Raw genomic sequence first — 13,632 nt, forward strand, 5'->3', positions numbered from 1 at the left:
TTCATCATCATGAGGACGATAACCTCTGATCGGGTTTATTAAGATTATTAAAAAAAAAAAAATACATCTGTGGATGCAACTGATTTGTCATCTATTTGACAAGGAAGAATTGATAATGTTTTTTTAAAGAAACTGAAGGATTTTACTGCAGGAACTTCAGGGATCATGGCTGTTATTAATGGTCAGAAATGACAGGTGATTAATAATAATAACGATAATAATAATAGCACACATAATAATATTGATAAAATATGAGCGGACAATATTAAATCAGCTCAAGTCCTTATTGAATTAAAATAGTAGCTAAATAATAAAATTAGAAATAGTAGAGAGCGATTTGTATTATCTGTCTTTATTTGTGCTAATTAATTTTTCTCTCTTATGTCAAATGTATAATAATCATCAAATTATAATCATTTTATTTAGACACACTACGTTGGGGATTTATTTTCTGCTCCCGAAACGGAATTCAAAATTTCCCACCGCTCTTGAACGCAGCGCGCTCGGCCAGGCTTCCCCATGACTGCGGAGCCCAGAGTGGGACTGAGTCTGAGGCGAGCACACGGGAGAGAGGGAGGGACGCGCGTCAGGGAAGTTAGCAGCCTGACACGCACGAGATCAAACCCACATCGAGTTGATTCAGGAGAGAAAACACGTTAAAGCTTTTTTTTAATCCCCCCTCCTCCTCCTCTCTAAGGATTATAAAATAAGAAAAGTGGGATACAACATGACTCCAGCAAAGGGGCACTAAAGTGATGAGAGCGGCGCGCGCACTTTAAGGAGTAAGTCCAGAGTGGACCGGACCGGTATGGCTTGATTAGAGAGACCCAGGATAGCTGCGGGAGGCGCTGATGTTTCTGTGGAAGAGAAGGAAAGTTTGCTGCGCTTCTCTCGGATCTACTTTGTGAAACCCACCGCTCACTACTCACTCTCGCATCTGAGCGGCGGAGGGCCGGCGGGAGAGCCGCTGCGGTTCGGCGTCGGCTCCGAGCAACACATCATCACCATGACCAACCCGGCGCTGAAGAAGAACCACTGGACCTCCAGGGTGAACGAGTGCTCCGTGGGGAAGGACGCCCGCGGAGAGCTGAACGTGTCCCTGCGCGGCGGCGCGGAGCACGGGGAGTTCGCCTACGTTGGCCAAATTGACGAGAACCTGGTGTTTTACAGAGACGGGAAATTAAGCGAGGGGGAGCTGCTGCTGGAGGTGGAGAACCTCTCCATTTCGGGGTTACCTTTGTACGACGTGCAGACGCTGATAAAGAACTGCAAAAGTCCCGTGAAGTTGAAAACTGTGAGGCCAGGTAGGTCATTGAAGGAGGCGGCGGCGGAGGGAGTAAGTCCGCATGCGGTCTTAGGCTTTTTTGGGGGTTGTTGTGTAGAGTAATTTGTTTCTAAATAGTTTTCAAACACATTATGTGTTTGAAAACTGGACTTAAACGTTTCAGCAGTGGCGCTCCTATGGATAGTGCGGGTGGGGTGGTGGGTGGGACAGCGCCTATCTCTTAAATTGCTGGCCTTTACTAACCAGAAAGTCTTCCATACGCTCCACATTTTAAATGAAAAGAACAATGAATTTTCATAAATTGCAGCATTTATTTATTTCAGAGACATTGGTCAGAAATTTTAGGCTTGTTTCCATTTTTTCCCCTGAAATGTTATTTTTAAGAGTATAAAACGTCTTATATCAGCAGTTAGCACGTTAGCTGACTAAAACAAGCATTGTAGCTCCTGGAGAATATTGTAACATTTCACCCTAACCCTGAGATTTCCAAAGTGACTTAACATGTCCAGATCCATCATGTTTCATTACAGAGATTTAAAAGTCAGAAAACAAGCAACTTTGCTGTCGTACGTTATTAGATCACCTGTTGAAAATCTTGTTGACTTTGAGCCTAATGCACCTCAGACGCGCCGCAGAAGGCGCAATTTCCTTTTAAATGGCGCCTTACACTTCTTCTGACTTAATTGTATCTGACCGTTGCTGAAAATGGATAATTCGGAGTTGTCTTCTTTCCATACAAACTTCCACACTGAAGGTTGTTTTCGTCAGCTTGGCCTCTTTCTTTATAGTATGGCGCAATAACTGAGTGGGAATAGATTAGAGTAGATTTTTCTTTTGTGTCCAACCAGTCATGAAATGTGAGGCCGAACATCCGAGTTTACGTTGCATTTTTATTTATTTTTTGTTGTTGTTAATGCTTTTATGCTAATATGCTTCACGTTGGACCACTTTTAAATCCGTCACTCCTCTACTCCAGCCATTTCTGTATAAATCACTACTCCGTAAGATCACTGAAGACTTTCAGTTTTGGTCTACCAGCCCATCTTGCTGCCATTCAAAACATTTTAGTGCCACCCCTGACTTTTTCACTTTGAAGAAGATTCTTCCAAGTAAAAAGTACAACACAAGTGCATAAACTCACTCGTTAGATTCGCTGAAGAGCAACTACAGGTTAAATGGCTAACTTATTAGCATGCTAATAAAGTTTGATGAGGCTTAAGTGATTTTCCCAGGAGAAGTTCCACCTGTTTAGTACCGGGAGAGGGGGAATAACCTGCACTCACGCTTGTTGCTTCAGCTTTTCCTTTTGAAAGAGTCACTAAGCTTGAGTTAAACCAGTTTGCACTGCGAACAACGGTAACACCATCGCCTCCCGTTACATGAGTATTTCCACTGAACCCTGAGTGTGCTCTCCTCAAGCAGAGCTGACTGGCAACATTTCTCCACCACCAAAACAGAACATCGCCAGGCTTCCCAACGGGGAAGGCGAACGTCAGGCTGGCATCTTGGTCAGGCTGGCATCTTGGTCAGCCTGGCTCGTTCATGGTCAGCCTCATTCAGCAGAGCAGGGAAAGCTTGACACTGAGCCGCGCTGACAGCCTCCCAACATGGCAACGCAGACCGCTGGATAGAACGCTCGCAGCCCGCCTGGCTCACACCAACGTCTGAAGAAAAAAAAAGAGCAACAGCTTCTCAAGGACGGTCGCACATATTTCTAACCTGTGAACGCTGGCAGCAGCGTCTGCTGGACCCGGTGGGATCGTCTCCTGTGACACAACTTTTATTTCTCTTCTGCAACTCTCGTTAGGATGTGCAATGGATGGTGATGTTGTCTGGGTAGCTTTTTTTCTTGTTGTTGGTGAAACGGGAAGCAGCACAGGTAGTTTTAAAGGCCAGTGTCCAGAGGCTTCTACATTAATCTGACTGATTTACAGCAGCTCCGAGCTGCTGTGCGATACGGAGTACTTGAGTTGAAGGCTGAACAGGACGGATAATGTTTCCTCTTTTCTCACAAGTGATTTGCTAACCAGTAAATCATTCATTCCAGATTGTATTTGGCTTTAAAGGTGTCAGAGGATTTCAGCTTCGTCAGACGTGTTTTGTGTTGCAGCAGCAGAACCAAGTCACGTATGTAAAACAAGAAAAAAAAAGAAAAAAGACACAAACAATGGACTGTGACAATCAACGAGACTACTGGAGGATGACCGTCAGTCATTCCTGTTCTATACATGCTGATGCAGTCGACAGAGTGGCCCGGATCAGGGAAATCGTTTGAACGTATGTGGTGGATGGAAACTTGGAAAAGAAAAACAAATGTCTGCCACACTGAATTGTCTGAAACAAATCGTGAGGAATCAGGGTTTCATTTCAGACTCAAAACCAGCCAATTTAGCCAAAAAATGATAAAGGAAGTCTCAAAAGTTAAGGTTTATGTCTAGGCAAATGTATCTGATGTGTTAGGAAGTGATTTTCATTCATTTATTGTATCAATGTTTTTTTGCCGTCAGTTTCAGTTTTGCATGAACTGCCTTTGGCTGACTTATAAATACTGACTCAGATTTATCCTTCCTGAAAAGTATGTATTGTTTGTCCTTCTCATTTTGAAGAGTTTGCACTAAGAGAAAAGGGACATCACAAGGAAATTGGTAAAGGGGATTCTCAAAAACTTCCATCAAATTAGCAAATTATTGCACTTATTCATTTTAATAAATGGAGTTCTTATAATTTGTAAAAAAATCAAGTTTTTATTTTTCAGTTTAAGCAATAAAAATGTCTTGCATGTCTTTATCTGAGGTGCAGATCTCTGCTTTCTACACGTCTTTAAAGATGGCTGATTTGTTAATTGTCATATTTGTCTTTTAGCTCAGCCTTTCCAGCAGAAACCTGTCGTGACTTCAACTTTTCTTTCCCATTTAGCGTTCAGGCAGAGTTGAGTTTTGACAAATTGTTTGCCTATTAAATGTTTACTTATTTATGCTTTGAAGTGCAAGCTCCTTTTTAAATAAAGCCCTTCAATCTCCGATGCTTTGGTTTGCGTAGCGTGTTCAGAGGACCAGTCAGCGTGAAAAATCTCCCAGATGTGATGGCATCCCCCCCCTCTCATTCTCCCTGCAGCGTGTGACAATAGGAGGAAACTCTGTCCCCAGATTGAGCCAATCAGAAGTCTCATCAGTCCCCAGCCTTCCGAACCACTCTTTCTCCCCCCATCTGAGAGACCCATCTGGGAATGTCGAGTGTCACAGCGCCACATGAGATTCCATTTCCAGTTTTTTAATAATTCACGCTGTCTGGGAATTTCCCTCCCTGATCAGCCCTGATTGGAAAAACATGCTTGGCAGCTAGGACCATCTGTAAAATCTTGCGTGACCTAATTTTACATGGAGCTTGTGCCATTTTCCCACTTTAATCAGGTGAGACGTGAGGCGAGGTGCGGCGGCGTCGCCTGCAATCGCGGAGCTGCTGAGAGACATGAGCTTAGCAACGTTACGCCGGCGCTTCCTGACCTGTGACCGCACGCCAAGGCAAACTCCTGTGTGCTGTCAACACTCAAACACAGAGGCATTTGTAGTCTGAGTTGACTGAATTCTTCTGCAGAGATTACAGTGTTTACTCCTGGTATCCATGAAGATGAGCACACAGAGTGGGGAAGATGGATCTGAATCATTGCTGCTGATGTGAATCCATAAGAAGGTAGTTTGTAGTTTGGAAATTCTATCAACGTAATAGTGTTTTTTTTTATTTAAAAACTACAAAAACAAAACTATCTTGGTTCTAATTTAATGTTATAATCTGTTATCCCTATACTCCTTTGAAAGTCTGACACAGAAATCTAGTTCACGTTAACATTCAGACGGTCGGCTGAATAAGTAGAGTAGAGTGAGGTGTAGCTAACTCTATAACTGAGGTTTCAGATTGAGACCAGGTCAGTTCCATGCTGCTACGGTTATATTGATAATCTATGAAGGCTTTGGATGATGAGGCTCGCAATACTTTCTGAAAATATTCACATTCTTTGAACTTTGTCTTATTTTAGACTCACAAACTTCAGTGTGCGTTATTGGGACTTTATGTGAACTCAAAATAGTACACAATCGTCTTTTTAGTTTCGTTTAAAACTCTAAATCTCAAACCGGTTGGTTTGTTTGTATTCAGCCGCTTTTGTTGTGATACCCCAAAATAAAATGAAGTGCAAAAAATGCACTTGTAGTCCCAAGGGCCTGATACAGTTCATGTTCTCGTGTTGTGCTACAAGTGATCACTTGGTAAAAAGGGCTGACTTAGAAATGGGAGATTTTTAAAAAGCAGAGCTTGAAAGCCATGTATTTTAAATCAATAGCCATAAACTGTCTTGCACCACAAAGAATACGTTGTTTACTAAACAACATTTACACGGGCACTCAGTGTGGTATTTCCATACTGAGCTGTGGGTGTTTTTGAAACCGACAGTCCATTTTTAGAAAAATATGTTCCCTTCTGGAATGGGAGGATTTAATCCCATGACCTACACGTAAAATCGTTTGTGTTGGAGAAAACTAAAATATCCCACTGTCCTGAGAACACTGTGGAAGATATTAGTGGAGGAACTTCATGGAAGCTGGTCATAGGAGATGTGAGGTTGGATGGAGCTAAGCCCCTGTGCTACATTGGCCTAGTCAAAGCTCTGTATCAAATCTTTCTGACTTTGAGCTATTGTTTGACCTGGGAATGCAGACCACAATTTTTATTTACTTTTTAAACAACTTGAAAATCCACCTCTCATTTCTGTTCACCTTTTATAACCAATCACCACTTCATGTTGGTTGAAAATTGTTTCAAAACAAGGTACATTTAGCCACTTAGCTTAGGCGCATGTTACTAAATGGTTACACTATGTAAAGCAGATGTGCTGGTATCCTGGAGATGACGACACTGATGCCGGTGCATGGATGAGTGTGTCTTCAAGCCTTGAATCATGACCCAGTAGCCCAGACCTGGCCTGTTTCCCTGAGGCAGGAGGTATGCTCTGTGTATGGGAGTTGTTTCTGGAAAAGGAGAACAAGATTTGCAACCACGCTTTAGGGCACATTAGACTTTGACGTCTTCTTCACGCAAAGGCTGCCATATCTCTCTCAGACCAATCGGGAATCCCTGAGCTGCAGCTTTCAGATACGGGGTGCACTTACCTCGGAGTTAAATTATGATATAGAGCTGGTGTGATAAAGGAGGCCTTGGTAGCGATAAATTTAAAGAAGCATGAAATATTCTTACTTTAAATGGTGGCGTGACTTGCTTACATGCTCATATTTATAACACCGTCATTGCTTTCAGTCCTGACTGTTTAGATGAATGTCTTTTGCGACGGGGTCAAACTGTGGAAGTGTTTATTTCCTTTTCTTGGCAGGAAGTCGGACGTGTCTCCTACCCCGACTGCTCCTCCATCTTTCGTGTTCTCCGACGCACCAACTCTACTTCCTTCCTCGTAGACAACTTTGGACAATCAACTCCGGCTTTAATTTCAGTGTGCGTGTGTGAAATTAATTTGTACAAATGTGCAAGAAGAGATGGTGTATAACAAGTACATTGTGAGCATTGAGATTAAGTACACTGGACGGACTGTGAGTTAGCAACTAAATAGGCCATGAAATGCTGCCTCACCAATGCAGTAGGAGGTAATCACACATGTGTGCCGTTTCCTCGCTTGTTTACTAGAGAATCGTCTTTTTCTCCCTAATTAGCTTGAGTGGAGGCTGTTAGATGGAGTGTGAATAGGAATTGGTCACACTTGGCACTTGCAGTTACACACTCTGTCGGAGGCGGAGAAAGGCCAACTAATTTATTATAGTGAGCTTAGTGGGGTGGCGGGGGGAGCCACTGAATCGTTCCCTTTTAAGTTAAATAAAATAAAATAATTAATGCCCTTTGAAGATTTTTCCAAAAATTGCCTGAAAAAAGTCCTAAATGTACATAATGACTGACATTTTTATGGCAATCAGACTGGGTGCAACACACATACTGGTATTGCTTTCAGATCGGGGCCTTTTGGCAAAGTAGGTACAACAAACCCGGGAATTGCTTCAATCAGAATTCTCTGGTCAAATTTCAATGTCTGCTCTTTATAAAGCTTTGATCTGCTAATGCTCATCTTGGCCATTTCAGATTCCTCTTCAAGAATTTCTCTTTCTCTGAATAAACTGCAGACACGCTTCAAGGAAGTACACTTTCCCGCTTATACAGCTTCTTTCATTTATTTGCTTCCTCTAATTTCCTTTCTTGAACACATCCCTGATACTGAAAGTACAGTGGACCTCCGCCTATTTGTGGTTCAGTAGTTGTGGATCCACCCACTAAAGGATTTTTTCTGTGGAACATAGCTCCAAATTATTCACAGAAAAGAAATCTGCTTACTTGCAGTTTATTTTTTAGATCAAATATTTATGTAAAATATTTGAAAGAAAATGCAACTTGGAAAGCTGTAGACTTTTGTTTTCATTTATTGCGTTCCGTTAAGCCTTACTGTTTGTTGTCTTTCTCCATCTCTTATGCAGCCTCAGAGACATCTCAGCATGTCGGACAAAATTGTTTCTTGTTTTTGACCTGTTCTCTCTGAATTCAGTTTTTAAACACTGAAATTAGCTAACCTCAAGTTTTACTAGGGGACAACAGCCAAACACCAAAAAGCGTTGCTTTGGCTGAGCACCGCTTGTCACTTTGCTGCTGGTAAACCTCAATAACCTTACTCAGGAACAATAAGTTGTTATTTTCTATTCTGTTCTGTTTCATTCTGTTCTGTTCAATGTGAACTGATCAGAAAAAAATATATATTTATAATTTTTTTTCCTGAACACTAGTAAGAGTAGATAGAGCAAAGTGAAAGTTGACTAGTTCTGCTCAGAAGCACATTTCTCAATGCATCTGAGAAATTCTTCTCTGTGTTGATGCCTATACATATACTAGGGGCAGGAGGTTTTGTGCAGTAACATGTCTACAAACTTCCTAGTTGGCCTTCTTTTATAAAATATATATATATTTATATTAAAAATATTTGAATTAGGTTCCTGAGGCAATTTGGGACAAAGGTATGAAATATTTTATTATTTATTGCTCAACATTGCAAATTTGGATGAGAAATGTTTACCTTTTCAGTAGAAACACACTTGTTTTCCTCTGTGTGTGCCACTGACACACTTTTCTCCCCCAATTATAAGTAAACTGGTTGTGAGCATCAATGGTCATATGAAGTAATTCTCCATATCTGTGAGAAATATTCAGCAGCCTATGTGCTCACAGTTCTTGCTACGTTTGCTTTCTGTCATATGTTTTTAGCCAACTAATGAAGTTTCAAATATATTGCTCACTAGTAACAGTTTTTAATACTTGTCACCAATACGCCTTCATGTGTCGCCATGGTTGTGCTTATTGTTTGCTATTTTACCAGTGAACTTTGTAATCATCCCAGTAACATGCCCACCAGTTCTCATTACTCATTCCTGTAGTGGACCACCAATAAATGCACCAAGTTTGTTCTCTGGATTGTTTGATTTTTAAAAGATATTACATGTATGCTTCCAGATGGTAATGATGTGTGTGTAGAGTAGACAAATAGTGTGTTTGCAGGCTAAACGGGTTGACGAGTCAGAGTCTTTCTGTCGGCTGTACTTCTGTTAAACTTGGATGAGATGCAGTTCTGCCTTTTGTGGGCATGACACTGAAACAACATGATGGGATTTATAGTGACTGTGGACATTATTAATAGAGCTGAGACTAAAACCCGTAGCAAGTAGACTTTCTTCCACAAAAAGAAGCTTCTTCTTTGGGGAAGAACCAAACTCCTGCATAAAGTAGCTTTGTTTTGTTTTTTATAGCAAATGTCAGCCTTTTATTAAGTCCCAGTAGTTTTCTTCTCTATGCTAATTCAAACCCTGTTTTCCTGTGGTTGGCTTCCTTCCTTTCTTTACCTTTAAACAAACCCCACCCAAGGCCAAACGGGGGTCTGTCTACATAAAACCCATTATGTGATGTGTCTGGGAAGGTTTTTCACACGCATCCACAAGCAAACGCAGGAAAAATCAAGAAAGTATCCACAGGTTTGGAGAGCAGTCTAGTCTTGATTAAAAGGATTTACACAGAAAAAGCCACAGTAGAGAGTTGCTTAGAAGTAGCTATTATGCTTGCAGGGTTTGCTGTTCTTTTCCATTCTTACTAGACTCTTCATTTTGTACCGACGTACTGTCATTTGAATGTCATAGCTGTCACTGTGGGACAGCTATTTCACACCGCTACCCTCTGGAAATGTCTGTTCAAGCCTCCGATGAAACAAATAATTAAACTGGTCATTCCACAACAGTTGCGTATTGCAGGGTGTGGCAACGCTCTGAAAACTGCTCTGCTGGTAGCGGTCGTTGTCAGAGGAGATATTATGGTTGAAAGTATGAGAAAGAAAGAGACTTGATTTTTTCCAAAGACAAGAAGGTCAATCTCTCAGAATGAGTTTTTACTTTTTGTCTCATCTGGACTGAAATGAATTGTCTCATTTGAATGAGAGGGTTGAATCTCTGATTACCTGGTCACAGAGACGGTTCACGAAGAAGTTGCTTTTCCACTCATTGTAAAGTTTGAATGTTGGTTCAAAATCAAAATAGTTTTCTGCTGAATGCAAACGGCTCAAGCAAAGTTGGAATAAAATAAGTCAGGGGTTAGTTTGTATGACGGGATTCAGTACGATTTCCTGACAAATTGCTTTTGCTTTTCTTCATGTTGAATGGTGTTGGTCTCACAAAGCTCAGTATTCACAGTGTCCTTGATTATAGACATTGCATCCACATACCAGGTTATTGAAGCCTGTGTGGTTGGAAATGACACGGAGAAAAGAAAATCCCCACATCTGCAGGTTGACTTCCTCAACTGTTTTGATGTTGCTTGACATCTCGGCGACATGGTCACACTGTCGCACTGTGTCTGTGCAGGATTGTGTAACAAAAAGTAAAGGTCGTTATGCTTATGAACTCTTAAAGGTCAAAGCTGCCGCGGCTGAAATGCTACAATAGAAAGATTTTGTCCTCATTTTTCACCTCTAAAACTGTGGAGTACAGTGAATGAAACGCGGCAGCTTAATGATAGCATCTTAATTAGACAAGCAGAGGCTAATTAGCAGACAGGAAAAGAATTGAGTCTTAATTAAGAGGTCGCTGGTGTCCATCTTTATCTTGGTGGGAGATTTTGGCGAGTGGATTTGTGATGGGATTACTCCATCACATGCCTCACATCGCGGTCTGCTGCTGGACCTCCAGACTCTCTTACGTCCTCAAACTTTAAAGCCGTTTAAAATTATTGCCTTGCACATGTTCTTTTAAACATAAATGCGGCTCATGACGGCTGTTTGATTTAAAACCTTAGATCTACTCTAACGGCACTATATATGGTAATTTTCCCACTTTGACTTTTTGCAGAGTTTTGCTAATTCTCTACTTTTGAGGAGATAGGAGTATACATGGCTTTCTCTTACTTTCATCTGCTCTGTTTGAGCCTGAATGTGACACAAAGATAAGTCCTTTTTTGAGTTAGTCTTTTGATTTATATACAAAAAGTATACAGATGGATTTAAAACCAATTTCTGCTGTAGCCTGAGATCAACCACATGCATTTTTTGAGAGGAATCCACTTTATGCATTTATTGTAACCTGGGCAAATCTTTATCTTGTCAGGGTTACACGTCCCCTTTTTGCTAAATACTCTCTGTGGCAGCTATTGAGTAAATTACAGTCAGTTTCAGAAATGTCTCAAGTATTTAATCCTATGCTTTTCCACTTCTTCCGCTTTGCATCTGCAAACAAATCATTTAATTCTTAAGTCCTGAAACTCTGGCCAATAAGTTATTTTCATTATGGTTGAGTATCTTCCTGGATTTAGTTGGTTATTGGACTCAACTTTGGGGTGCAGATGCAGCCTGACCTTTAGATTCGGATTTTGTACAATTCAAATTATTATTATTTTTTTTATTTAAAAAAAGTAAATAAAAAAAATGTTGCTCAGTTGACAATTCTTGGATAACTATTATTTTGCAGATGTGGTGGGAGGGTCTGTCAGTCAGCTCTGTCAGGGCAGAGAGAAAGTGGACTTTTGCTGATTTTCAAACATTTGAGGAGGTAGATAAGATCAGCAGCTCAAATTGGTTTCACATCAAGAAATGAAGGATATCGGAGCCTATTTATCACTGCAACCCTGAACGATTTTATTCAGCTGTATCTTTAAACTCTGAATCAGATCCAATTCATGTTAACTTTGCTTTCAATCCCTGTTTGGATTGGTTGACCATTATAAAATATGACTGATTCAGATTCCTAGCTTGACGTGACCTCCTGCAGTCTCTTCTGAACAACCTGGTGCTCTGAACAGGGCACTATTTGTCACAAATATTAAATACATCGTTTTAGCTCCGGTTTTACAATCAATTACTCATTTAAGAGGATTTTTTATGATAGGAGTCTCAGAAAACATTTGAATTAAATCCCATTGCATGGAACTTTTATTTTCAATACTATCTCACTTAATTTGTGGATGGATTTTACAGAACTGCATAAAACTGAGTAGCTGATAATCAAGAGGGTTTAGCAGTGCGCTCATTTGTCAGCAGTCTAATCAGATGCCCATATGTAAATAACACGATGCGTCAACATCGTGACTTTTCACGGACCCTCTAGGTTTGTCATCGTGCCTCTATTTTTACTTTGTTTGCTGCATACTGTGTCTCTGTTCTTCATGGAGGCCGTGTGAGCCGATTTCTACCCCGGTTGACCTCTCCTCAGTGCCGCTCGCAGAGCTTTTGTGCGGGCATCATGTGATCTTTATTTGTGCGTCGAGGCCAAATGAACAGGATCGTGTGGGAAGGGGTGGAAATCCATTTGTCACATGCCGGCGTCCCATCAGCAGTGCTGCAGACGTGAAAACATGGATGCTCTTTGTTGTTTGAAGAAACCTGACGTGGGGGTGAAGCATGCATCCAGATGCGAGTGGATGCTTTTCATAAAGTTTACATACAGGGTTCTGGTCTTGAGTTTTCATTCTCCTCCTCTGTGACCCTCATTGCTGGTTCCCCTCCGTTCTGTTCTGTGCAGGAATGCTGTGTTTACATAGCTGGCTCTGGCTGAGATTAGTGTTTTAGTCTCAGGTGTCTGCTGAGTGTCACTGTTTGTTTCTTTTTAAAGTCGTATTTTTGTCTAGAATCCAGCTAACTTGTCTGCTCCATGTGAAAATACGACGCTGGATGGACTATGAGATGGATTTACAGTATCATCACGGTTCTCCTTGGTGTTTCTTTCGCAGCAGTTTTACCACATGGCATTTGATGAGCCCTTTTATAAGCTGCTTCTGGCAGTTCATGAATCACCACTTTAGCCAGTAAAGGCCTGCAATGGTGTGATCTTTCAGAAATCGAGCTGATATTGCAGATCCAAGAGAGAGATGTCACTGCACCGACACGACGCAATCCGCACAGTCTGTGTGTTGGACATCTCGCCCACTGGGAACAGATACCAGAGGAGATCCGTGACTCATTAGAGGGAGTCTATCTCCCTTCTCCCTGGGAGTGCTTTTCGAACTCCAGAATGAGCATTAGAGGGCTGAGGATTCCTAATGTAGTCTTGAGAGGTTTGGAGATTCATGGAATTTTATTTTGACTTTATTCCAGGACTGAATAAATGTGTCTGAATAAATGTGAAATTCTCAAAGTGAGTTGTCTGAACAGATTACACATCATAAATGTACTTTCACCTCAGACAAGGTTACCAGTCTCATGAAGAGATGCTGCCCTGGGATGAACTCTGGCAGGTTTAGACCAGAAAATCATGTGGAAACCAAATGTCTTGTTTATGCTCCTTCTCCTTATATTTTAGAGTGTTGTTCAAAGTTGAACTCATAAAAATGGGCCAGGAAATCTTATCAATTTAGAATTTTCTGACACATTTTCTGCAACCCCAAGTGTTTGCAGCGGAGAGAGATGTCTTGGACCTTTTGTGTATGTAACTTGGTCTCATGCCGACAGATGGACGGACATGTTCCTAAATATACTTTTTTCAAAGCAATCACAGTACAACAATCTGGAGTCACTTTTACTTGTTTGGTTCAGCTTCTCTTAAAAATAATTTGTTAGGTTCCACTGTTAGCTGGCTGAATTGGTTTACATCATATCATATCACACCTTTGCACTGAAAAATTGGCTTACTGTTTCCCTCCTGACTGTTGGGGCGCCATTACTACCTTGCTTGAATACGCTGGGGGTTGACTTCAACCCCCCTGATTGCTCCGACGTCTTTCCACACGTCACACCTAGATAATAAGAAAATGTCTCTTGCATCTTCATGTTTCATGACAGA

General features: G+C 41.2%; 1 protein-coding gene across 9 annotated transcripts in view; it reads left to right on the forward strand.

Annotated features, from left to right (window-relative positions):
- Positions 1–379: 379 nt before the first annotated feature.
- The window catches only part of magi1b (membrane associated guanylate kinase, WW and PDZ domain containing 1b), a 132,188-nt gene continuing 118,935 nt past the window's right edge, over positions 380–13,632 (forward strand). For 3 of the 9 annotated variants that reach the window (XM_055024749.1, XM_055024763.1, XM_055024760.1), the window contains exon 1: positions 380–1,304. In XM_055024749.1, the coding sequence (XP_054880724.1) occupies positions 1,007–1,304 (298 nt within the window). In that variant the 5' untranslated portion in view covers positions 380–1,006. The remainder of the gene's footprint in view (positions 1,305–13,632) is intronic. The other 6 variants (XM_055024715.1, XM_055024736.1, XM_055024723.1 and 3 more) reach the window with 5 other exon arrangements.

The sequence above is a fragment of the Poeciliopsis prolifica genome, unplaced genomic scaffold (assembly GCF_027474105.1).
Source record: "Poeciliopsis prolifica strain line A6 unplaced genomic scaffold, Auburn_PproV2 SCAFFOLD003, whole genome shotgun sequence".
NCBI lineage: Eukaryota > Metazoa > Chordata > Actinopteri > Cyprinodontiformes > Poeciliidae > Poeciliopsis > Poeciliopsis prolifica.